At 43.9% G+C, this 25,349-nt stretch overlaps 1 protein-coding gene across 2 annotated transcripts; it reads right to left on the reverse strand.

Annotated features, from left to right (window-relative positions):
• Positions 1-623: 623 nt before the first annotated feature.
• On the reverse strand, positions 624-25,349 carry LOC131126419 (NACHT and WD repeat domain-containing protein 2). 2 transcript variants are annotated; one of them, XM_058068930.1, is made up of 8 exons: positions 25,134-25,349; positions 24,448-24,619; positions 20,766-20,854; positions 16,614-16,730; positions 10,540-10,743; positions 10,135-10,285; positions 8,893-9,482; positions 624-8,820 (listed from the first exon to the last, which is right to left on the reverse strand). In XM_058068930.1, exons 1-8 carry the CDS (start codon positions 25,146-25,148, stop codon positions 4,927-4,929), a joined length of 5,232 nt encoding a protein of 1,743 aa, XP_057924913.1. In that variant the 5' UTR covers positions 25,149-25,349; the 3' UTR covers positions 624-4,926. The 2 variants fall into 2 exon arrangements, with proteins under 2 accessions (XP_057924913.1, XP_057924914.1); XM_058068931.1 differs by having other exon boundaries at positions 24,900-25,349.

Raw genomic sequence — 25,349 nt, forward strand, 5'->3', positions numbered from 1 at the left:
TGTTTACAGATGCACTGGATGTTCTCCTCGTGATCACAGATCTTATCCTAGCCCCATTTGGTGTCTCCTGTCAAATGTGCCAAAATTTACACTTTAAAATCTTTGGCAATTTGATGAATGAAACAAAAATGGCGACCAACCCACACTGGAGTTTTCTAAAAGATGAATAAAGATTAATAAAACAACTACTGTAAATGGTTATATGAAACAAAGCCAGGCCAAGCAAGTAATGATAGCACTTTTCAATTGATTGCATTATGATTGATTATTGGTGCACTGCACCTTTAAGACTGAGCAACTCTGACAGCCAATCACTGTGGCCCTGGAAGAGAGCGGGAACTTGAAGTTCCGGTAATACTTAAAAGGACCAAAATACTACTACTAATAATACTAATTTAAGTATTACATGTTGTTATGGATTTACCTGTTACTACAATGTCACAGCATGTATAGAAAACCATTCAATCTTTAAGAGGTGTTTTAATAGTGAGATTTCTAGGTGGAATGGGTCGTTGCTATTGCTAACGGGTCTTTTTAGCGGAAAGTCCTAAAGCGATTGATGATTTGGTGATTTTTTTGTTTGCTTCAAGAAATGTGAGTAGTGATTTGTGTCAACAATCATATAAGACTGTACTATATAGTGCACTGACAACATGGGAGCAGCGTGCGATTGCCAATGCACGCAACTTAGAAGGAACCTTCATAGAAGTTTATATTACAGCCGAACATGTTGCTGAACTACGTAGTGTTAAGATAATCATTTGTTTCTAAGTTTTTCCTATTTTATGTTGCTTTTATGTTACTCTTTTGATATCCGCCCAAGTGTCAATGTAGTTTTGAATTGGGTTTGTAACCCCATTGAGTTCAATGAAATTGTTGCATAACAAGATACAATTGAAACCACAGTGTTGGAGTGGTTAGCATGTAGGCCACGCAGTCAGGAGATCGGTTTCCTCCCACATTCCAAAAACATGCTAGGTTAATTGGCGACTCCAAATTGTCCATAGGTATGAATATGAGTGTGAATGGTTGTTTGTCTATATGTGCCCTGTGATTGGCTGGCGACCAGTCCAGGGTGTACCCCGCTTCACTATAGTGAGGATAAGCAGTAGAAAATGGATGGATGGATTGACTCTGCTGCTAACAATGCACCACATGGATCTCCATTATATACTTTTACTTTTAGATTCTTATTACATGGTGATTTTTTTGGTCAGCAGAAAATTTAAATGTAAAAAAGGCAAGGTAATTTATTTTTGTATTAAAAAAGTATCAACCCATAATACAAACATATTGAACCAAACCGTGAATTTTGGGTATCCTTGCACCCCTAATGCCTAGTAGTGACCAGAATACAGATACTACATCCAGTATAACTTGTCTTTCAATATTTTTAGACAAATAATAGGCCAGAGTCAACCATGAAAAAGTGATTTTTTTTCTCTCCAAAAAACACAATAGAGCGTTGCTCGAACGGGGATGTAGCGAGGGACGACTGTATTGGTGTGAATAGAGATAGCTATTTTTCTATTCACTAAATGAGCTGTTGTTATGGCAAATCACTTCAGTTCCTCACCTCACAAATTGGACAATTTAATCTCTTTAAATGAGTAGCTTACATTTCCTGCTTAAAAAGAGGCATGTGCTACATGTCAAAATGTAGTGATGGCTTTTGTTCCCATTTCAAGTCTGAGGAGAAGAATGCTTGCAATGAGTGGCATGTGTCAGTCATCTTAAAAATGGCCAGCATTGTCTTCTAAGCAGCATTCAATATGCATGTTTTTTGTCTATGCAGTCTCGGGCCAAAAGGCTTTTTTAGTCAGTGTCAGACTCTCTTCAATCTCTGCTGCTGCTCTTGCTAAGGTTAAAGTGTTTAGTGTTGGCTGGTTTATCTCTCCCCACCAGAGGGTAGAAGCTGGAGGACGGGAGGGAGAGAAACTGGAGAAGTCAGAGGCTTCCCCATCACTGCAAATGCTGGTTACTGGTGGAAAAAAAAGCAGGAGGAGCAGGCTTACAGAGCAAACACAACTGACAATGACATGGCTATTTTAGCTCCAAGTAAATAACCAAGCGTTGTCCTACTGTACCCACCGTAGGACACAAAGTGTGACCTGAAGAGACCTTGATAAACAAATAGTGTAATTACACACCCACAAGGTCCTGCAGGTGGAATGGATGCGAAGCGGGGATTGTTGGTTGTCATAAGGACGGCAGGCAGCCCCAAATGAATACGCTCACCATCATTAGAATTAGAAGGGCGTGGCCAAGCTCGTCACCACTGTGGACCTGATGTTGTCGTGGAGACAGGAGACACACACAAACCCACACATGTACACACACACAGACAGATTGGCTTAGAGTGACACAGCTGGGAAATTAAAACAGCAGACCGATGCAGCAGGCATTTCATTGGCCAATCTATGTGTGTGTGTGTGTGCACACTGCATGCACCACCTAATTACAATGACAATGTCAGCCGCTTCAGCGATGTATTCACCACGCTTGTCCAACATTTGACACCAAGTGGGGAAGACCAATTACTGGCTTATCTTATGGTTTTACAGCTGTGTAATACACGAGGAAGTGTGGGTGCTTGTTATTGTTGTTGCCGACGTCTTAGCTGCGGTGACAACAAAAATGCATATAACGACAGTGCTGGCGTGGCGCAAAACATGATCACAATGTCAATAATTAGACAGCGTCAGATGCCGACATCATGGAGGCAAAAAAGTGAACCATTTTATTACATTAAAATGTTCCATACAAACAATGCATACACACTAGTTTCATATTGCTTTGGACGTAAGTTTCTTTTCTGCTTGAGTTCCAGTAAAACAACTCTGTAACAAAGTATAAGTACAACATTTATGAAAATATAAATCTCTAAACAGGTAAATCAGTCCTGACAATACAAAGAATACCATAGAAACATTCATCACCAGTATGTCAACTATGTGTTGCAAACGTAGAAGTTATTAAAAGTCATTCAAGTTACTTTAACGTACAATTAATACCATTTACTGGCTCCCATATGGCCACATTCAAATAGAAGATGAAACTGGCATTCCAATATATTAGGCGAGGATTCTTCTTTCGTTCTTTTTTTTTTTTTTCCTTAAACAAATATAACACATTTTTTTCTATCATGAACAAAAGCACAGTCCAACACTGAAACCATTTTGTAACAATACCATTACACCACAAGCCTCATGAAATAAAATGAACCAAACTAAGACTGGGACTTTGGCAATTACATGATATAGTCATCTTTAATAATAATAGGGAATATTTTCAGGGAATATTTTAAAGCTTGATGCTGCTAATGATACTCGGGCCGTCACCATCAAAACGGAGTAAACATAGAAGGTGGATTAGCCCTTTGAGAGGAGAGTGTGTGGCTTTGTCTCAGGTCAACATTGTGGTTCTTACTCACAGCCTGACCTGATCTTAATAAGGGTGAGTTCTGTGGGGTCTCTTAGTTACTAAGATCAGGGGTGCCCAAACTGTCTTCACCGAGGGCCGCATACATAAAACTTTAAGACATCTTTTGCATTAAGGATGCTAAAACCAATCCAATGTAGGCCATCTTAGCTTAGCGTAATATCTCATAGTGTATCTCATTCATAATACATTTTATTTGTTTTTACAATAAGCAGATTCAATAAAAAAAAAGAGCAAGAATGCCCTCCTGTGCCGCACTTTGGACACCACTGGCCATGACTTTGTATTTCAAACAATGGTTGTGCATCTGTCATATCAACAAAGGCATTTTTGTTAAAGGTACAATGACGAGTACAGTCTACATTGAATTAGTATTAATATTTGCCAGAACCATGTGACCCATGACTTAATCTTTTTCACGTCTGTTTGTCTTTGCAACAATAATAAAGGCAGGACAAAGTACCTGGACATCTCGAGTGTTTCTGTAGGCAAATCCTGTTTGAAAACGGTGTTAAGACAACTCTAGATCAGCTAAAAACAACAAACACAATGCTCCATAGAATGTAGGAATAAATGTAATAATTGCTCACAAACCACCAATAAAGTGCTTCCACCTAGTGTCTAAACCTCTAAATACTGTATATTCACAGGGCCAAATGGACTAATAATGCTGTCCTTTTCTCTTATTGACATGTGAACACTTGAACTCCACTAGACCTAAAGCAAGTAAGTACTCTCATTAAGGCGTGACTGTGTACGGTGCTATGCTACACTGTATGCTCCTTAGTGGCGTTCCCCTTTTAAAACACACACCTCACACACTGATGGAACTGCAGGAAAATTCACAGTAAATCAAAACCTCTACTACTATTGGTACAAAGAGCAACCAGTCACTCCTGTTTTTGACTCTGTGTTTACAAATTCCCTGCATTTTCATAAATCTTGTAGTCTGCACATAAAGACATTTAGAAATTCCAGGCACTCACTTTGATTGCATTAAGCACAATAACATTTTAAGGAGTTGCACAAATTGCAGCAGCCAAAACGGTATGTACATATGTTAATTTTTTTGTGTACATACCAACAGATGTAGACGTAAAATAAATTAGTTGAAGGAACACTATAGCCAGCAATGTAAATGAACTTATTGTACCAGTGACTGGAACGGTTTGACAACATCCTGTCACAAATAACATTTGGATGATAACTGTTCTTCAGATGCAAAAAGGACACATAACGGCCAACTCATATCTCACAACATGTGTTCATGTGTTACTTTCTCCCGACCATCTGAATGTAAAACCAACTAAAACAGTGACAGCTAGGTAATACATCATTTGAGTGCAGCGTTGAAATAGTCAGACGCCTGACATTTGCAGCTGAATCACGTGGCTGTAAACAAGAGTCAACCGCAACCCCACTGCCAAAGATTCTGAAACTCGCCACAGATACACCACTCTTTTTTTTTTTTTAACTCCCACCCGCTCACTGCAGCAGCTCTGCCTTTTTCGTCGGAGTAGTAGACTCACCTTCACCGGAGTCAGACACATTGATCGGGCTGTCCCTGGAGAAGACTTCTGTTGATTCCCTCCAAATGCAGTCAGCCACGGTCTTAAAGGAATGATTGCCACATTTTGGCCGCACCTTTTGAGAAGCATTGTTGACGATCTGGCGGCTGTTGGAGGTGGCTATTTTGATCTTGAGGGCAGCGTCTACACGGTCCACTACCGTGTATGTGCCAATGCTGCCATCCTCAAAGCCAATGATGATGTTCAAAGCTCTCTGGGAAAGCGAAAGGAAAGTGGGCGTCTTGTATAAGGAGCATGTGCCAATACTCTTCCCGTCAGCGAGACGCATCACAATTAGATTGGAAACAACGCCAGCGTCGTCGTCCTCATCACAGTTGCGGAAGCAGATGTATACGAGATAACGGCCGTCTCGGGATAATTTTTGACGCCAGATTATACCGGCAGCATGGACCAGCCTCAGCTTCCCACTGTGTAGGTCCAGCACATTAATATTTTCGTCACCTTTCGACACAATTCCTTGTTTGCCATTGGGTGATATCTGGAAATCCTCAAGATTTTTAAGAAAGTTGGCCGGCAACTGGACACGTCTGCATACGGCTTCGTCCGCCACGCTCCAGATGAAGACGGTCTCTGTGGACGTGATGAACACGACACAGTCAGGGCAGTCAGGGATAAGTTTGAAATTGACGATAGTGATGCCGTCATCGCAAACAAATTTCTTAGATACGCTGCCCGACCACAAGCTGACAGCGAGGAGCTTGTTTTTGGAGGTTCCCACCAGAAATGTATTGGCTGTGGTGACCAATGCGTTCTGGAGCGTGACTAGGATGTTGCAAACTTTGTGTCCTGTAGCAAGTCTCCAAACTCTTGAGGCATTTTGCTCACAAAGGGACACAACAAACTGGTCATTGTGGGTTATTAGCAACTGGGATATCCTCTGTCCATTGATGCGAAAGATGTTCTCCCCAGAGCTGGTTTGCCAGATGTACTGACTGCACTTGTCATCTGATGTTACCATGAGATCACCTGAGGAGGTTAGCACACAGTTTTCCACTATGCCCTCGTGCTTGAAGACAGTCTCTATAAATCCGGTGCTAAAGTTCCACTTATGGACTGCTTCTGAGCCATCCATTGTAAACACATAATCCTCTCTACCTGACAACTGCAATGTTTGAATCTTCTTGCCCGTTTTGTCAATATTGGACATAGCTGTGATGATATCAATGTCCCAGACAGACAGCACTCCGCTGCTGGCAACAGAAAGGAGCAGGTTGTGGTGGACTGATTTGATGAGTTTGACAATGGCTCCTGATATCTCGATCAGGCTGGCCATGCACTGCCCGCTGTCCCTCCTCCACACAAAGATAGAAGAGGTCTTCTCCATTGAGGCCACGATGCTTTGTCCGTTTTTAGAGAGAACAGCAGCTACAAAGCGTTCACTACGTTTAGCTTTGAACTTCTCCACCATTTTCCACACTTTTGTATCTAGAACCTCAATGCTTCGAGCCTTGCACAGGAGAATTGAGCGCTGGTCTTCAGACAACTCAATGCTGACCACCTCACTGTCATCCCCTCTGCAGTCATAATCCTCCATCAGACGTGGGTTGGTGATTTCTTTGGTGTTCCATACTGAGAGACTGCCTTCATTGTCAATCATCACCATTTGGTTGAGTGTGTCCAGGACAAGAATGGACTTGACAAAACCTCCAGAAAATTCCGATGTAACAGTGGCCAACTTGTCCCCATTACCCAGATGAAAGATGGATGCGGTGTTGAGGTACTGTCCACAGAAGGCATACATTCCATCTGGAGAGCACTGGACACACGTCACCTCGTACCAGCAATGGAACTGATAGAGAGGCCAACCGTAAAGTAAATCAATAACGTTGACGTCTTTACTGGCCTCAAGCCAAGCTAAAGCATGGTGAGTGGATAAAGTGAAGCCATTGATGAAAGCCACCCCGCCACTGATCCCACCATGCTTGGAACCTTTGATTTCAACCTCGGATAGAAGGCAGGATTTATGATTATCGTAGATCAGAAGCGTGTTTTTAGTGGTGGCCACAACAAGATATTTCTCATCACTGGTTAGCCTGATTCCCAGCACAACAGATCTGGCTGTGTCGATCTGTCGCAGAAGTTGTCTAGTCTCGACATCCCATGTGCTGACAGACCCATCTTCAAGTGCTACGAGGACAATGTTTGGGGCTAGAGTGGGTAGGATCTCCACAATCTGCATGTAACTTGAGCACAAAGGAAGCCTCTCTGGACTGTAGGTGACATCCATGGAGGAGTGCAGAGGCACAATCGAGCAGTACTTGGGACCATCCTTGTCGCACTCCAGAAGGAGGTGTCGAAGCTTGGGCAGGGACGTGACAACTGGCAAAAGCCTTTGCTGCAGTTCTGCTGAGAGAGATGCTGGGTTCTTCAAAACCTTTACCTTGATGCCGCGAAGAGTGGTGGATAGAAACTTCAGTTCTTTTTCCTGGGTGTAACTGTACGCCAAGTCAATATCGTTTAAGGCCTTTTCAAACTGGCCGATCTTGATCATTGTGTACAGCCAGCTGAAATTCATGATAACGCCAAACATGAGGTCATCAGTGCGCCCGCTTCTGGTGAGGTGGAACACCAACTCTGTCATCTTCCTGTGGTTGACAAAAAAAATGTCAGGTTCCAAAAGGTTGCACTGGAAGACCCAAGGCTGTTCAGGTGTTTGCCTGTCGTAAGAGTACTTGTCAGATGATGTTTTCTCATGAGATTGTTGATGTGGGTTTTTGTGGTGTGATATATTTTGGGAAGTGAAGTGATTGTTGTCGTACGTAAAGATCTTCTTTCTGCCCCCTGACCATGCTCCCAGGAAGTACTCCGCGAGAAGGCTGTGCATTTGATGGACATCCTCCTCGTTGCCGAGGTACAGCTTCTGGGCAATGAGATGCAGGTGTCTGTTGGCCCAGACCATCAGAGTGACGTTGCGTACCTGACGTTCTACCAGATAACCTTCCAGCTCCTCTTTGAGCCTTGCTACCAAGTCATAAGAGATTCTCAAGGGATTTTTGAGGTAAGATGCAACTATAACGTCACCAAGAACTATGTTATCCAGGGATAGAATATCCTCCAACTCGATTTCAGTTAAGCCGGCCTTGGCCATGGTGATATATCCTAATGCTCTAAAGACAAATCGTTGGCCCAACTTATTCTCGACTGAATAGAACAGCTGCTCTATGCTTTCATGGACTGTAGAGCACAGGGACTTCTCATCCACATCTTTGTGGGACCTCCAGTGGACTACCTCTCTGTAGATGAGATTGACAAACATTGGCAACGTACACTTGGCTAGAGCCTCGTTTACATAGATCTGCTGGCCGGAGGTGACCTTTCTCTTGACGCCAAGTAACTGTTGCTTTAATGTCTGGCTGCAGACTTTGCGATCCCGCTGTGTTAACTCCACATAATAGTCGTCATCATGAATGGCATGTCGGAGCTTCTGTAAGATTCCATGTTTATTGGGCAAAGTTGAGACTACAATGCGGACCGTCCGAGGGAGGTGTATGGGAAGCCACCAGAGTTTGCGGGCTTCGTCGGCATCCGACAGCTGCTCAAGGGCATCCAGGATGATGACCAAAGGCCTGTGGAAGGAAGATTCCCCAAGGAGGTTGACCAGGAGCTCCCTCATCTCCTGGATCTTGTTAGGCAAAAAGTGAATCAAGCAGCGATAGTTTATTGCAATCTGTTCACAGATGCTCTGGAGGAGGGTGCGCAAGTCTGTGGAGGACTGACTGGAGCCAATGAAACGGACAATGACCACTGGGTCAGTTTCTGGGCCCATCTCTTTCTGCAGCCACGTGTAGGCCTGAAAAACAACAGTATGGGTAGAGGTTTACGTTTGCATGGTTGAATGGATACCAAAACTAGACTCTCTCACCTGTTTGGCAACTTCAGCAAGCAGCAAAGTTTTTCCCGTGCAGGGTCCCCCATGTACCACAAGCGGACTCATCCTACTCCCTTTAGATGGCAAAATATACTCCTGCACGTAATCCAAGAACTCAGCCTTGTACTCATACAGTGCTGCATATGCTTTGCAGAGGGACAGGTGTTGCAGGATCTCATCGTACAACGGGTCGGTCTCTGTGTCAAAGTTCTGCTGAACTGTGGCCTGAATGATATCCACCATGTCCTCGTAGAACTGTTTGCACAGACCCTCCACATAGTGGCTCTCCACTTCCTGGGAGTAGCCGAGCTTCATGTCACAATGCGTGACAGAGGAGTAAACGCGCAGGTTGGATGCCGCCACCACTGTTGGTATGAACTCATCCCGCACCTTCAACAGGCGCTCGTAGGCTTCCTGGTTGCGCATGATGCGGTCACCGTTCACCACAATGTCCATGTAGCGGGCCATCTCTGGGAGTTTGGCAAAACGGTCAAAGTTTGAGATCTTGCGAATGTAGCAAACACATTTCCTGAGAAAGGCAGGAGTTTGTTTCCCGAGGGCAAAGTCTAATTCATCCTCCAAGGCTGAAATGACAAAAAAAACAGAACTTATTTGTCACTTTAGTACACACTGATCAATTGCGCCTGGTAACCTAAACTAAATGGCCACTATTTTCCTAAGCTGTCAATAAGAAGCTGCTTAAAATGCAGCCTGCGTGGAATGCTGGACATCCTCCTCAGATAGAAGTCTAACAGATGTAGATTTCTTTCAGGCGATAATCTGAAAAGCTTTAGTAGCCCTTTTGCCAGCGATTACATTGATTTCCCTTGAGATTCATTTAAGCGGAGCCAAAGTTGATAACGTTCGCGACTGAAGTGTAAAAGAGGCTCCCCCACAAAGACTCTGCCAGCATCTCCTGTGTAGTTTTGTTCGCGCACTGGCCTGCTAATTAGATCCAAGAGACATGTGTTCCAAGTTTGGAAGCAAAACTTTAGGAAAACTTACAGGAGATGGCAGGCGTTTCTCCAGACAGTGGTCAATTACGGAGAATAACATTTTTCTTACAGTAAAGAATATCCCCTGATTTAAGTTATTATTTCTATTCACTGTGGTTCATCTTTTTGAAACAAGGCAATTTGACAATTTGTCATTGGCATGCTACTATCTCCTCAGAGAAGAAGGATTAAGCAGATTAAGATGCATTCTCTGACATGGAAAAGCAGACCTGAAACTAACCAGAGCAAAGGAATTTCTTGGCCTGAGCGCTCGGCATTGTTCCCTTCTCTTGAAGCTGCAGCACCGCCGTACGGAAGATCCGCTTGATGTCTTCCGACACTTTCCTCCAGGCCTTGTCATTCTTGGTCTTGGCCGCGCTGCTGGACTCCATCTAAGTTGGTTGGCAGGCAGGGAAAGGACAGATTGACTTTACCCTGCAGATTCACGCCACACACTGAGAGAGGGGATTGCATGCAGAACTGCTTGACTTCTCAGAATTCATGCCAAAGCATTTAGTCGGAAGTGCACGTTCTTTCTTTGCATTAAGTTTAAGACAAAGAAATGAGAAGCAAAACATCACAAAGGCAGGCAAATGGACCTCTGATTTATGGGCTCATTCACAAGCTCTTTCATCGATGCACTCACAGAGTTCTGGTAGTTCTTAAGCATTTGGGCTTTGGGTTTGAGGTAGTATGCGGGTGGCACAGAGTTTTCATCCCTGCAGTACCACTCGTCTAAGATGTGTGTGTCCAGCCCGGCCTCCATCGCCGCGTCCAAGATCATCTCAAACTCTGCCGATTCCACTTCACCTGGCACTCGAATGCTGCCATACTTCTCCCCCACCAAACCCTGAAGAAAGCATAGCAGGGAAAGAAGAGGTCAGCAAGGCAAAGCACGAGCCAAAGGGCAGGGAAACGTATTGAAGGAAATTCATCTCCGGCATTGTTGGACTGTTTGTAACCCGGTCGGCCATTTTTCATGTGTGCATTTTGATAATTGCTTCACCTCATCATCATGGATGTCGTTTTTAAACATTAAATGCCACATTTTGGACACAACTCTTCCCAACTGAACTTGTTTGCAGGATATTTTGGTTTTCTGGATGTTTTTGCTCTGTCAATGTGGATTATGAAATCTGTTTCAACCTGTGCACCGCAATAAAAGAAGTCTTAAATTGTGAAATGATATATGTCTCCCTTTTAAACCATTTTAAGGGATCTGCTTTATGCGTGGAAGGAATGGCACTAAACCTAATACAGTAGTTAAATATGGGATGTAGATTTGGAAGGATAATGTGTGTGGGCTCATTAGTTTAATATTCTAATCATCACCACCCATGTCTTCGTCATCATTACACAGGAAATCTCTTCTCCCGTCTTTGTTGCACACTTTGAAATGACAACTGACTTAGTATCCGCTAAAATGATCCGGGGTATTCCTTGATATGCTCCATCCGCCACATTCAAGAACAACCTTTGAGAGAAATGAAGCTTTCCACTCCACGACTGGCTGATCTTTATTTCCTGTGTTGGAACACATTCTCAGCCTTGGGGAAAAGCCACTAAACTCCAAGGCGAAGGACCCAAGTGGAAAATGATGCTTGCACGGTGGTGCCAGTGGCGCCTGAGAGACATGCCAAATCGGGTCGGTCCTGGTTGCCTCGGCAGTCACAGCGGGAGCAGATGCAAGGAACATGTCAAATCAAGATCTGTCGGACAGCGTCCTCTGTGATCTTGTTGACATGTGTCCATGTCGCACAGTCTCAAAGGAATAAATCAACTGCGGTGCAATGATGCACCATCAAACACAAAAAGGAATGTCATCACTTTTAAAGGAAGAATTCACAGTTTGGTATAGCACTGGCATTGAAGAAAACAGGCCAGTGGGGCCACAAGCAAGTGGTGTGCAACGTGACATCCCACTCAGGCTTCCTGCTTAAACAGAAACCTCAATGGATTTTTGCAATGCAGATAGATCATCTTCCAACAAGGGGTCAAACCTCCAGGACCAGGCGATCATGTTAGCCTTACATCACGCTAACTGAATGGGGAGTGGAGCAAAGAGAGAAAAATCAAGGTTACTTTATCCCCAACTATCCTCTTTCACGGCCAGACGGGAGAAAAAGCACAAGTGGAAGTGGCGAGGCTGATATGTGTCCTTGAGGCGTTTATGGAGGGAGAATTTGAGACCGTTGGAGAGCTGAAGAGGTTGAGCAGAAGAAGAAGAAGAAAAGACAGTCGTGGCTCATTGTCATGCTTACCATCACCATGCCAACCCCTGCAATCACTATGGAAACCATCTTTATTGACAGATTAGAGAAAAGCCCCCCTGGTCCAGGTGTGTCGTGTGTAGACCTGGGTGCATTTGTGGCTTTTACTGCTGCTCGTATAACAGCTGGATGCTCCTTAAGACTTAAGACCATTGGATTCCCAGGCTCACGTACAAACTTTCTGCTCATTTCACCTTTTAACAATGACGTATTATTGGATTACTGTATGTTTTATTATGGTGGCATCGAACAGGACTTTGACAACAAAGTGCTCTAAATTGCATTCTTCCAACTAATTTGATTTCAGTGGAAATATATGGAATGTGTTTGGCATTTATTGCCTCAGCACCAACTGGTCCTGAAGTTGGCCGGCTGATGCTCTAAGATGGTCCAGGCGGTACCTACAATGTCTGACACAAAGTGACATCTACCCAAAAGAGCCCACTACTAAAATATGCCATCAAACATTTAAGCAGTCTGATGTGGCATGACGAGCACTGCTGGAGCACCCATGGGTGAAGAGGAGGTAGTTGACATCTCGTCATCATCTCCGACGGATCCGTATCCGCAGAGGCGGATATGAGAGCAAATTGGAGATATATTGTGATGCATTCATGCCCATTTTCCTTTAGAGGTTAAAGTGGTGAGATTGCGGGCTGACCGCTGTGAATGAAATCAGCCAACAGGCCGGAAAACACAAAAGTGGAGATTGCACCGTTTCGTTTCAACTCAACGTTCAGCCTTGTGGTGCCCAGCTTGTATTACCTGCACTGTCAATGTGATCTGTGATCTGCCTCTGAATTGCACAAAGGGCAAAAAAGTCATTATTTTAGACAGCAGTGCCTCCTGTTTCCCAGCATGCTTTGCTGTACTGTTGTTGTAAATGGTAAGTTCATGGTGAGCTCTGTTTTGCTTGTTCCATTCAGTAAATAGTGGCACAGTATTAACTGTATTATGCTGCAATCTTAGCAAAATTTTGCCACATTTTTCTACTTTGTTTTCATTAAAGGGAAGATGCCGATACCATGTTTTTAGGATGATGACAACCTTACTGTTATTAGATTTAACTGTAGTTTGTGTACACCTGCACACTCATATATCTCATCTCGTTTCATATTATCTACATACTGTATTGTATATAACTCTGGGAAAAACTGTTGATTTTGTTAATACTTGGGTTGTTTATATTGTTTATTTTTTTATATTGTGTATTTTGTACTGCTTAACTGACTCTGTACTCTTGCTGCTGTGCAATACAAATTTCCCCACCTGTAGATTTGGTTTAACCAAACAACGTGGTGTGACTACTACTAATAGATAAAAAACTAGTGGCAGGTCTGAAGTCCAAACTCTAGCTACCAGCCGACAAAAGTGGTATCTTCAACGATAGTAAGGCTGGTCTAGTGCAGTGTTTTTCAACCTTTTTTGAGCCACGGCACGTTTTTTTTTTACATTGGAAAACATCACTAAGTCTATAGGAGGAACGAGCTAGGTGTTGATATTACATTGCTCTGCCAGTCTTTACACCACAGACACTCGACAGTAGCCATGTTTACATGAGGAGTTTTTCTCTTTCCGAATGACTTTTCCGGAAACAATGGTATACATGGAAAGGAATGTTCCAATCTCTTGTCTACATGCGTCGCTATAATCAACCAGGATAGTCAATGGGACATGCCCAGTAAAACGTAAACACCAACATCACGTGATACTGACTTCCCCGAGTTGTTCTTTCACTTGTTGTAATAATTCCGTATTGACAGTTTTTCGTCTGTCCAGTCTTGAAATTTAGTTTGGATCAAAAACAAACTTTCCGTATCAGTCCAGTGCCGATTGTTGGCCTCCATTTTTTAAACTGAAGAACGTCTGGAGCTGCGTGTTACGTCATAAATTTAACCAGGAAAGGATCAAATTCAAGCTTGCTAATATTTTATAATTAAACTCGGTACATGTTTTATATAGATACATATTTTCTTTTGACTTATGGACTTGTGAATGGCGTATAGAAGGGTTTAGATTCTGTTCGACAGATGGCGCTAATGCACACGAAAGCTGCTTGCCAACTGCCAATAAAGTACAGAAGAAGAAAAACGCACCCTGACAACTTTCCGTTTGAGCGGCTATAAGACACCTCAGTCGGATTGGGGAAAGGAATATTCCACCCCTGTTAATCCGATTATATATTCTTTCAGATTGGCGCTAGATTGTGCCATCATCATTTCGGAATGAGGCGTATACAAAGGTTAAATTCTTTCCGTTTGAGCAAATAAACCAAATGCAATTGGAATATTTGGGTCCATGTATACGTGGATATTGACATATTTGCAAGTGATGATTAATGAATGTTAATTATGTTAGTGTGCCGCGGCACAGTGGTTGAAAATCACTGGTCTAGTGTCATCATTTCCACCATGAAATCACAGATCGCTTTAGGCCTCGGGTCGTCGCTACCAAATATTTTTGCACTTTTCAAACACAAGCCCCAGGCGTCGTAGCGATGCTGACATTTCCTTTGTCAAAGCTAGATGTTGCATTTGAATGTTTGTTTACAAGTGAGCTAAGGGGAAGTTGCGACAGGCAGTTTGCTTCACAGGCAGGAGAAAGAAGGCTGAACAGCACAGTACGGGTAACCCTCAGAAGATATTTAGCATATTTTTATCAGACATGTTGAACTAAGTTGCGGCATCAAACGAGTGATTTTGCAGCTTTTTCAAGAAGTCGCGGCAAAATTTGTGATGGTTTGAGACTTTTTTCAATTGCTTGTGATTTTATGAATTTGTTAATTGTAATTTTATATATTTAATATTTAAACTTGCAGATGTGTGTTCTCCTATCTTAACATTTCTTTCTTGTTTAAACCCTCTCAAAATTTCGAACCTACAGGTCAGACATGATGAAGTCACTCGTGTATTTCACTCCTGTGACCAAGCCTTTTTATCCTGGCGCCATTCCACTGTAATGTAGTGTTTTTGTATCCTTGTTAAAGCTGTAATGCTGTAGTGCTCCTCATTCATTTACATGCTAACGGCAGGGCGGCACAAAGTTCTACGGTCTACAGCAAAGCAGGACGCAAAAAGCAATGGATGGTGCAGACGGGCGAGAGAGCAAAGTGAGAGACACAATGCAATTCTTCTTAAAGGGCCAGTGAGAGCGTTCATAGCTGTAATAAAAAAAGAAGTGCTAAAAATTTTTTTTATTAAAAACACCAAAATTGAAAAATCTGCTGTAATTTACAGAATAAAATCCAAACATTAGAAGAAAAAAGATATAATCAAATGAGGAAACATTCATAATAATAATGTGGTAATTTTATGATGAAAAATAAAATAATTTTAGTAGCATATAGTTGAAATATTAAAGAAAAAAACATTTTTTTTAAAAAAGTCGTTATAATTGAGACACAAACAAAATTTAAGTTGTAATTTGTTTGAAAATTAGGTTGACAATTTATGACAAGAAAGTTTAAATACTTATGAAACACAGCTCTAAAAAATGAATGAATATACCACCATGAAGTCAAAGTGCGTGAAGTGTCTTGCCCAAGGACACAACGCAGTGACTGGGGTGGAGGACGCTAGGTTCAAACTACCAACCCCCTGCTACACATCCTGCCACCATAATGGCTTAATATTGTTGAAATTGGCATGCCTGCTTCTTCTGTTGAGGTCGATATTAAATCCTTTATTATCAAATCTGTTGCTGTATTGTTCCTGCGTGCCGTAAAAGCAGTTATTGCTAATGTTGGAAAATAAATGCGTGTCCCTATCGCTGTCATTATTACAGTGTTGTTGTTGATGGCTTTGTTCCATCAGACTGCATCATTCTATATGTGTGTATTGTGTCAAGTACTTTGGGGTTTTCTGGTTCCCCATTTAAACTTAAAGTGGACTTTGCAGTTGGCGCTGCTTCCTGTAGTTTCATGCTTATTTGGCTTATTTAGTATTGCTCATTTATATTACTTCCCTTGCTGTTTGTGGTCTTGTTAGGGCAATTGTTGATGCTGTTGGGTCAAGGTTCATGTTGAATGCTTTTTTAAATTCCAAACTACTGGACGAGTTTGGCTAATTTCACAATGCTGCAAATAGAAATTGTCACCATGCAAAGCGTTGGCGGGCAAGCAGAACGCAGGTGTCGATGCAAAGCGGAGATTATGCTCTCAGGGGTGCTAGGTTGCTGCCTTACCCATAATGCATTAGCTCTCCTTGTGATCTCTCACCTCACTTTCAACCTCCAGAAAAAGATCTGCTCTATTTGAATAATTCATCATCCATTACACCACCTGTCATCTCTGCCCTTCTCCTGACTCCCCCATTGTTCCTTTCTCCAACCTAAAATGTGTCCCACTCGGCTTCCTTGAAGGTGCCTTCACACACCCATTCATACGTTAGGTTTTGGAAATCCCGTATAAGTGGATGTAGCGCGGCATGGAGGAATAAAATCCAGTACTCACAACGAAGCACGGTCCCACTGATGTCTTCAGACATTCCTCCAGGAGCTTCATCCGAAGCCGCTGCAGCTCCGGACTGTCCCACTCCTCCGGGTCCACACCCCAGTAGAGGTCCACCACCTGAGCATACCAGGACACAAACATCGTGGTTGATGACCGTGTGTGTGAGCACAGCGAGCCAGGCAGGGCCGTATGCGACACCGCCTGAGACCTGGGCCGATTATAGATAGGTCTGCTTCCATTTGGAGGAAGCTCCCAGCTCTCCACATCAGTCACAGCAGATCAGTGTCACTAATCTACTTCCTGCGATGGGCCCTTTGCTGGCCGGAGGGGGGGGGGGACTAAGCGAGTTTATGATGGGTGTCCGCCGGGTTCCAGCAGGTGACCACGAGGCCGCCTTGTAATTAAGAGCTAAATTAATAGTCGTATCTACTCAGCCAGTGTGCACGTGTGCAAGGCGGGGGGGTGGGGTGGGGGGGGAGGCTGATTAAATTTGCGCCATGATCGCTGCACTCCATTGCCGTGTGGAAGAATGAAATGATGGATGAAGGAGAAAATGGGCAGCACAGAAGCGAGGCAGGAATCCAAAATAAGCAAGAACACATAAATGAGGCTAAGAGGAAATTCATTTGAAGGGACTTTTTTGATGAAGCGAGGGCTCCCATGGGACGGGATTTGGCAGCCTTTTACCCTCCATCTCTCTCTTTTTCCCTTCCCATTCCTCCCTGTTTGATAGCGCTCTCCCACTCCTCCCCTCAACTTATGTAAGAGCAGAAGCAGCTTCTGCTAAGCGGCTTTCTAACGCCCTTGGAAGGCGTTTGCCTGCGGCAGGTCACATGAAGGAAACATTTTTTTTAATTCATTGAATGCTAGGCTACCAAACTTTGTGATAATGCTCAAGAAGGCAGAGAAGAAAGGCCATGAAATTGAGGGGGAAAGAGGCAGAAATGGGGCCAATATACGATAGCTAAGCGCCTTATTTTGGACACTTTTGAGGGAAATATCCTTGTACAGTGAAATCGTCTAATGTCTAATGTCCACGACCTGTCTGTGTCGACCAACTCAAGTCTAAAAAGGAAAACACCTCAACGGCTAGCAACTAGCCGGCTAGTGACTAGCTTAACCACACACGCTACACCCATGACGCCTCAGGCCACTACTAAATGGTAATGCTACACATTGGACATGCTAGTACTGCTACTGCTGTTTTATTTTGGAGTTTGGAACATTTCATGTAGGCGTTTGTTTCTATGTCGCTTTATAAAATCAATACTTCCAGGAAGGAAGCTACAAGGCATGACCTGTTAGCATATCCGTGTTGTTAGTGGCTGCTTGGTTTCCACAATTTAAAAAGTTTCTTCACTGAACTGAAAAAAGAGCGTAGACCATATTTTTTTTCTGGATATGGGGTGTCCTGTTTTTGGGGTGTACCAACCTCTGTCTTGAAGTTTTTCCAGGTTTGGCGTTATGGCGTTATGGTATTGTCACAATCCGCACCGTTGCTTGTGTGACAGTTCTTGTTCTCACCTTGTCAGCCTTACTTCCTGTTCTCACGCTCTTATTTTGTATTGTTTCCTGTGTTCCGTCACTTTCTCTCCTTCACGCACCTGCTAGCAATTTGTTGATTGTATTTAGTTCAGCCGGTGCGTCTTCCTTTTATCGGTTTATTGTCATTGTTTGAGTTGGACTTGCTAGTGCGTCGCGTAAATAAATATATTTTTACCTGCATTTGGGTCCTTATCTCCGCATCCTGGGGTCGAACCGCAAAACTCACAAGCCGGAACCTGACAGTATGTTGTGTATGTTGTGTTTGTTTGAAAATCTTTGTCAAATAGACCTGGACATATGGAACGGCAAATGTTATTGTATCTGCAATTCCTCATCCACTTAGCTTTTGTTCTTTCTGGAAAAAGAGATGCACTTTTTAGGGGCTTAAGCTCTTTCTCTTGGGCCTGCGGACATTATCAGCTCTGTATTGTAGGGTTCTGATAACGACTAGTTTGTGTTCTTGTGGGTGGTCTGAGTCAAAAAGCTGAGATGAGAGACAACCTGAACAGGCCAGTTGTGATTGATTCAATGCCCTGAGCAAGCAATAACAAGCAATTTCAGTCTAGGCTGCACAACGGTTAAGTGATTAGCGCACAGGCCACACAGCTAGGAGACCCGAGTTAGATTCCACCCTCGGGCATCTCTGTGTGAAGTTCTCATGTTCTCCTCTGCTCATAATATTTTTCAGAAAAAATATTATGTCATCTTAGCAGCATAAATGTGAAATGTTAAAGACAAAAAGTTCTGGTATGATGAGAATAAAGTCCAAATATTATGGGAATAAAATTACAATAGTGGAATGCACGTAGGCCTCACACCTAGGAGACCTGAGTTCAATTCCACCCTCGGCCATCTCTGTGTGGAGTTTGCATGTTCTCCCCGTGCATGTGTGGGTTTTTTCCAGGTACTCCGGTTTCCTACCACATTCCAAAAACATTCTAGGTTAATTGCCGACTCCAAATTGTCCATAGGTATGAATGTGAGTGTGAATGGTTGTTTGTCTATATGTGCCCTGTGATTGGCTGGCAACCAGTCCAGGGTGTACCCCGCCTCTCGCCCGAAGACAACTGGCTTGGCTCCAGAATCAGAAAAGGTTTATTGCCATGTATGATCAAACACCTCATGACCCTTGTGAGGATAAGCGGTAGAAAATGAATGAATGAATGAATTCCAGTCTAAGTCGACGGCAGTCAGCTAGCCCAAAGGGCTTTGACTGAAACGGGTTCCATTGTGTGTACTCACGGCAAAGCAAGCAATGTTCAGTCTGTGCTGGAGTCAGTAAAAAGCTTGTAAGAATGCTAATGTGCTCCACAAGCTGACCCAAGAAGGATGCACCGCCCCCCCAAATGCTTGATCCCAGTCCAGCTGCAGATCGGAAGACGATTCCGGAAGGAAGCGGTGAGGGACTGGGAATATTTCATCAGCTTGGAAGATGTGTGTCAGTGTGTATCGCCGAAAAGAGTGCGTGTATGGGTGGCTTGTCACGATGGCGCGTGAATTATGAATCAAAGCAAACACTGACTGATTCGTAATCCAGCTCTCATAAACTGGTTTCGGCTGAGGTGCCAACTTGTCACGTGGCCTGGGTTGACTGTGTGTGTGTGTGTGTGAGACAGTGTTAACTCGCAGCCTTTCTGCATAAATCACTTCATGTTGATCCTTCATGACAGCAAGCTGAATCACCAGACGGGCACGTGGCTGCACGTTGTGAAGCCAAAAGCATCTTTGCATGTTTTTTTTTTTTTTCATCCATCATCCTGTGCTCATACGTCACACACGCAAGAAATTCTAGCATTTGTGTCTCGCTCTCCGCTTGCCGCCAGAGCCACAAATCGTTGGCAATGCCGAGTCGCACACATGCACCCTCTGTGATGTTTGCTTGAGGGCGAGTGTTAAATCCCATCAACACATCTCGCTGCTAACAGACTGTCGCAGTTTAATTGTGTGAGGGTGTCATTTTAGATCAAATATGCTCAGCCAAACTGGCATCTTAATAAATAATGCACCGAACTTGACCCCTGCACATGCTCGTTACTATAAAAAGCCGTTTGGCTAGAACTATACATCCTTTAATTCACAATTTGTACTAAACGATGTTCGAACTTTTTTACCAGCGATAGCAACATATCAACAAACTGAAGGTAGCTAGACATTCCTTCACAAAACGGGAACGATAAGAACCGTGCTGACTAATACATCACAACAAATCTTTCGTTTTTCCAAGAACTATCTGAATCCAAAATCTCCCACGAGCCTGAGGGCTCTCTTGGATTTGTCGAACAAACCTCTGATAGCAATCTTTCAGTACACGCTGATGTTGATTTGCAATGCAAATGCACTCTGCGGCGAGCGTGAGAGAGCGGCGGTGGCGCTTGGGCAACGGCAACAAAGGGAAAAGCCCTCGCTTCATTCCGCTTTATCCGCCGCTAGATTTGTGCTAGCCTGCGCCGACAAACGCCTTATCTGTGCTGGCCTTCTGTCCACCTTAGGGCGACAGGGGGCTGATGTGGGGTCCCTCAAGGTGTTTCACATGCAAAACCGACAGGCTTCCAAAACGGTTAGAAAGCCTCGAGGAAGAATGGTGGACATTGGCAGCAACCGACTTACCTGGAATTCAATGCCGTAGTTCTCCCTGCAGAAATCTCGTAGTTTGGGGTAGACGTGCTCTTTCAGTGCATTCCTCTCAGCCTCCGTGTCTGGAAGTCAAGCAGATGTCATTGGCTTTCTTATGTGTGGTTATGTGCAGGAATCAGTTGTGGCACGGTACATGTGCAAACAATTGGATTTTCGGTTGGACTGAGCGTTTGGCTAGCGATAGTGAGAAGAGAATCCATAGCCTGGAGACCCCCCTCTGTGTGTGAACCACAAGTGGACTTAGGCATGCATTTTTCAGGAGAGATGAAGACTGGAACTACAAACTGGAACCGCATTTTGTTCCCCAAACTGACTGAGCAGTGACCTTAAAACCGAGGTTGGTACCGAACTGTGATTATAGCATACTGTTGGACCACCAGCAGTGATGTGCAGCTAGGTCCCTTGTGTTTATTGTCATGTATGTGGTCATGTGACATTGAATCCAGCGGTCATATTGAATGTGCAATAGTGAGAGCCCAGGGCTTGTTGTTGTGTCCCACTTTTCTCTCTTTTCCCTTTTCCGCTCCTCCAAAGGGTTGCTGTAATCTATTTGGACAAGCCCGGTCTTTTTCTCCAGAGGGTGTGGATGGACAGTTAAAAACACAACATGGCCGACAGGGAGACCTGCACGACAACGCCCAGGCATACCGCACTCACTCCTGGCAAATTTAGCCTGGCATATCATTCACTCGTCTATCTTTAGCAGCGTTCCCAACATGCATCGACCCACAGCGGGCCAGCATAATGTCACAGTGAAGCGCGGCGATAACGTGCATTAAGCGGCCGCAGCGAGAATCATAAACAGCTTCGTCATTTTTGGCAACGAGTTTGAAAGCTTTCAGATTAAATTGTCTTATTTGATGTACGACGGGCTTGAAATGTTGATATATGGACAAAAACGGTCTTTGGAAAGTGACACCATGGCTAAAGCTTGCAGGACACATATCACCACTTAGTGTTGTGTGTTGTGTTGACTCCCATTGCATGTCAACGGAGGATGAAAGTGGAACTCTGGTGGTGGTGTGCATGATGGTGTTAACTGAAGGGACATACCCTAAAATCAGTACATAGGGGCCGCAGTCATGCAAACACAAAGCCAGTGAGCCAATCAATAGCGGATAACCTGGAGGATGCTGAAGGCGGACCAGCCATCCATGAAGTCCAGATGTTGCTGCGTCTCTAAACACCACCGACTTTGGAATAAAAGACACGCAGGCTACCCTACATTTTGTAAAGGTGACAGGGAAGCCTCCCATCTCCGTTCCTCCTGCATACAGTACAAGCTCATTTTAATATGACGGAATAAGAGCGCCGAATGCGAGGCTGTCCAACATCTGTGCCAGCAGCTGTTGCTTGCAAAGCCAAGGGATTAGGGATCATTCAGATGCTTTCGTTTGATATTAACTACCGACTCTTTATGCAGCCAATTAATTTGATCTTATCTGTGACATATTGTTGCAGTTCATAAAGCATCTGCGTTAGCAGGGTTTCCGCTACGTGTAATGGATCGTGGTGCAACACCACGGGGATATAAAGCCGCTACACCTTGGAAATGAGTTTGGGTTTTTTTTTATTTACATGAAAACGGTAATATCGATGACATCAGTAAGTTGACATTAAGCAAAACAAAAGTGGAGAAGAGATGGATAATGCAACTTTCATATTTATTATTCCGATTACAGATAATGAATTCACTGGTGGTGGCTAGTTTGTTTCATGGTTGTGCTTTGCATCTCTACTAAAGAAACATACGTTGTCGCTTTTTAATATGTTGCCTTGACTACGACCACAACGCCATTCATTCATTCATTTTCTACCGCTTATCGTCAGGAGGGTCGCGGGTGTGGTGGAGCCTACCCCAGCTGTCTTCGGGTGAGAGGCGGGGTACACCCTGGACTGGTGGCCAGCCAATCACAGGGCACATATAGACAAACAACCATTCACACTCACATTCATACCTATGGACAATTTGGAGTCGCCAATTAACCTAGCATGTTTTTGGAATGTGGGAGGAAACCGGAGTACCTGGAAAAAACCCACTCATGCACGGGGAGAACATGCAAACTCCACACAGAGATGGCCGAGGGTGGAATTGAACTCAGGTCTCCTAGGTGTGAGGCCTACGTGCATGCCACTATTGTAATTTTATTCCCATAATATTTGGGCTTTATTCTCATCATACCAGAACTTTTTTTCTTTAACATTTCACCTTTATGCTGCTAAGATGACACAATGTTTTTCTGAAAAATATTATGAGCAGACAACTCTTTTTTTCTCCTTACAATCCATCTTTTTTCTCTTAATATTTTGACTTGATTCAATTAAATTTAGAGCTGTGTTTTACAAGTATTTCAACTTTCTTCTCGTAAATTGTCAACCTAATTTTCCACAGAGAGATGGCCGAGGGTGGAATTGAACTCGGGTCTCCTAGCTGTGAGGCCATGGTCATGTACATGGTCATATTAAAAGTAGCTTGTGAAAACAAGGCCAATGTTGACATTATAACCGAGACTAAGTTGAAGCAGCACGACACAACTTTGGCAGTCCACCTCCCATGCAGCCCACCACCACAGCTTCAATCAAACCTAAGGGAAACCCTCAGTATGGATCTCCCTAAATATGTGCATCCTAAAGTGTGCATTTGCAATTGCAGCCACAGGTGTTAGGTAGGGTTATCAATATGGCCGTCTTGAGGTTGACTCAACAAAAGCCGCCCTCTCCTACATCTCCAATGCCAATGTGCTCCTCCTAGCCTACTCTACTTTGCTTTTTCTGTTTACTCCACTTTTACGGAGCCTATTTTTACTACACACCCAGAGGGTGTATTAACATTTTGCAACTGGATGCCTCCCTCACATCCCACTCTGCTCACACTCCAAGTCTGGTTTTTGAGGTTTCATGGCATCTTTTAGGGCAAGGGTGTCCAAAGTGCAGCTTGTGGACCATTTGCGGACCTAACCACAATTAAAAATGTTAAAACAAGCATAAACAGGGTAAAAAAAGAAAGAAAAAGATGACAAAAGGCTGAAATGATGTTACTAATACGCTATTAAGGCGGCGTTTCTGTTCATTTTTGGGGAACAAAATGCAAACAAAGCATGTAAATTCAATTGCAAAGGTAATTCTCCATGCAATTAATGGAATTCTCTAATAAAAAGTACAAAAATAAACCGAAATACAGTCCACTTTTAGTCACACTGTACCCATGCTTGTGGAGGAGCATCACAACACAGAATGCGCTTGCTGTCCCTCACTTGAAATGTGTGGGAAATCGATACAGAGCTTTCTGCTGGGTAAAACTATGCACAGATTTCATCCAAATATTTGTTATAAATTGTCAATAACACAGCTGGCATATAATGTATAGGAGGAAACTTGAATTTGAATAAGGTGTTTGGCTAATCGCTGACTGTATTTGGGATTTACAGTAGGTGTCATTTCAGGGCAGCAGCCCTGGGGCTAATTTGAGGTATATCTCGTTTTTATTAATTCTAATGCTGATATTACAATTAAATAAGAAAACTAAAATGGGAAAGAAAAGCGCCAAAAAATAATAATAACAATGATAAGAATAGGCTTTGTTTGGACGCCCCTGTTTGAAAGGCTTTCCCGCGCACCGCAATAAAGAAATATGATGGCCGCCAATGTAACATACCGTCAGGGTTGGCACAAATGAAGACGCGGACGCTGCGGCCACTGGGGACGTGGTGAGGCGGCAGGGCCGGGATGTTGCCGCTGATGGCCGCCCTGCGCAACGCCGACTCCCGCGGGCAAGGCTGCCGGCTGCCCACTCCCGACGGCCACATTGGGGGCGACTTCCAGCGTGGCTGAACACAAAACACACGCGTTCGAACTCACTCATTTGTACGTTCTACTCATGTGAGCAAAGGACACAACAACAGCCAAGTTAAGGATGCAGTGAAGATGTCTTCATAATGTACATTACGCACAGCCTACTACCGTTACGGTGCATGCGTAATTTGTGCGAGCATGTCATTGGAAGCATTCACGGATGTTCATGCAAACACACACAAAAACAAAAACAAACCAAAAGAAAAAAGAAAAAACACACAGCACAGAGGAGGCAAGCACCAGCCGTATTCCCACCCCGGAGAGAATGCTTGTGAAGCCGAATAACCGCTAAGTGTGGTTATTCCGCCGGGAGCAGGTGGCAAGTCGCCGCTTTTCCAAGAGTTGCACAATCCGACGTGGTTTGCTTCCAATGGAGGGGGGAAATCGGACGTAAAGTTGTCAGCTCAACTCTACAAAGAAACAGCGAGGCTCCGCATCCAAGGAGGATAAGTGATGCTGCACGACAACATGACACTTCATGGTGCTCACGTTCATTCGTTTCATTTCGCGGCTTCCGGTTAGATCCGAGCGTCGAAGACGGCAGGGGGACGACAAAAACGCCCATCAGGCTTGCCGTGGCCGAGAGAGGACGCCTACGGACGGGAGGACGGTCACCGCTCGTCGGAGTTCTCCTCGTCTCATCCTGCTGCCTCTGAGCGCCGATGAAGCTCTGACCTGCGGGGACACCGTGAAGCCAACCACTGA

Source organism: Doryrhamphus excisus, chromosome 3 (assembly GCF_030265055.1).
Source record: "Doryrhamphus excisus isolate RoL2022-K1 chromosome 3, RoL_Dexc_1.0, whole genome shotgun sequence".
NCBI classification, from domain to species: Eukaryota; Metazoa; Chordata; class Actinopteri; order Syngnathiformes; family Syngnathidae; genus Doryrhamphus; species Doryrhamphus excisus.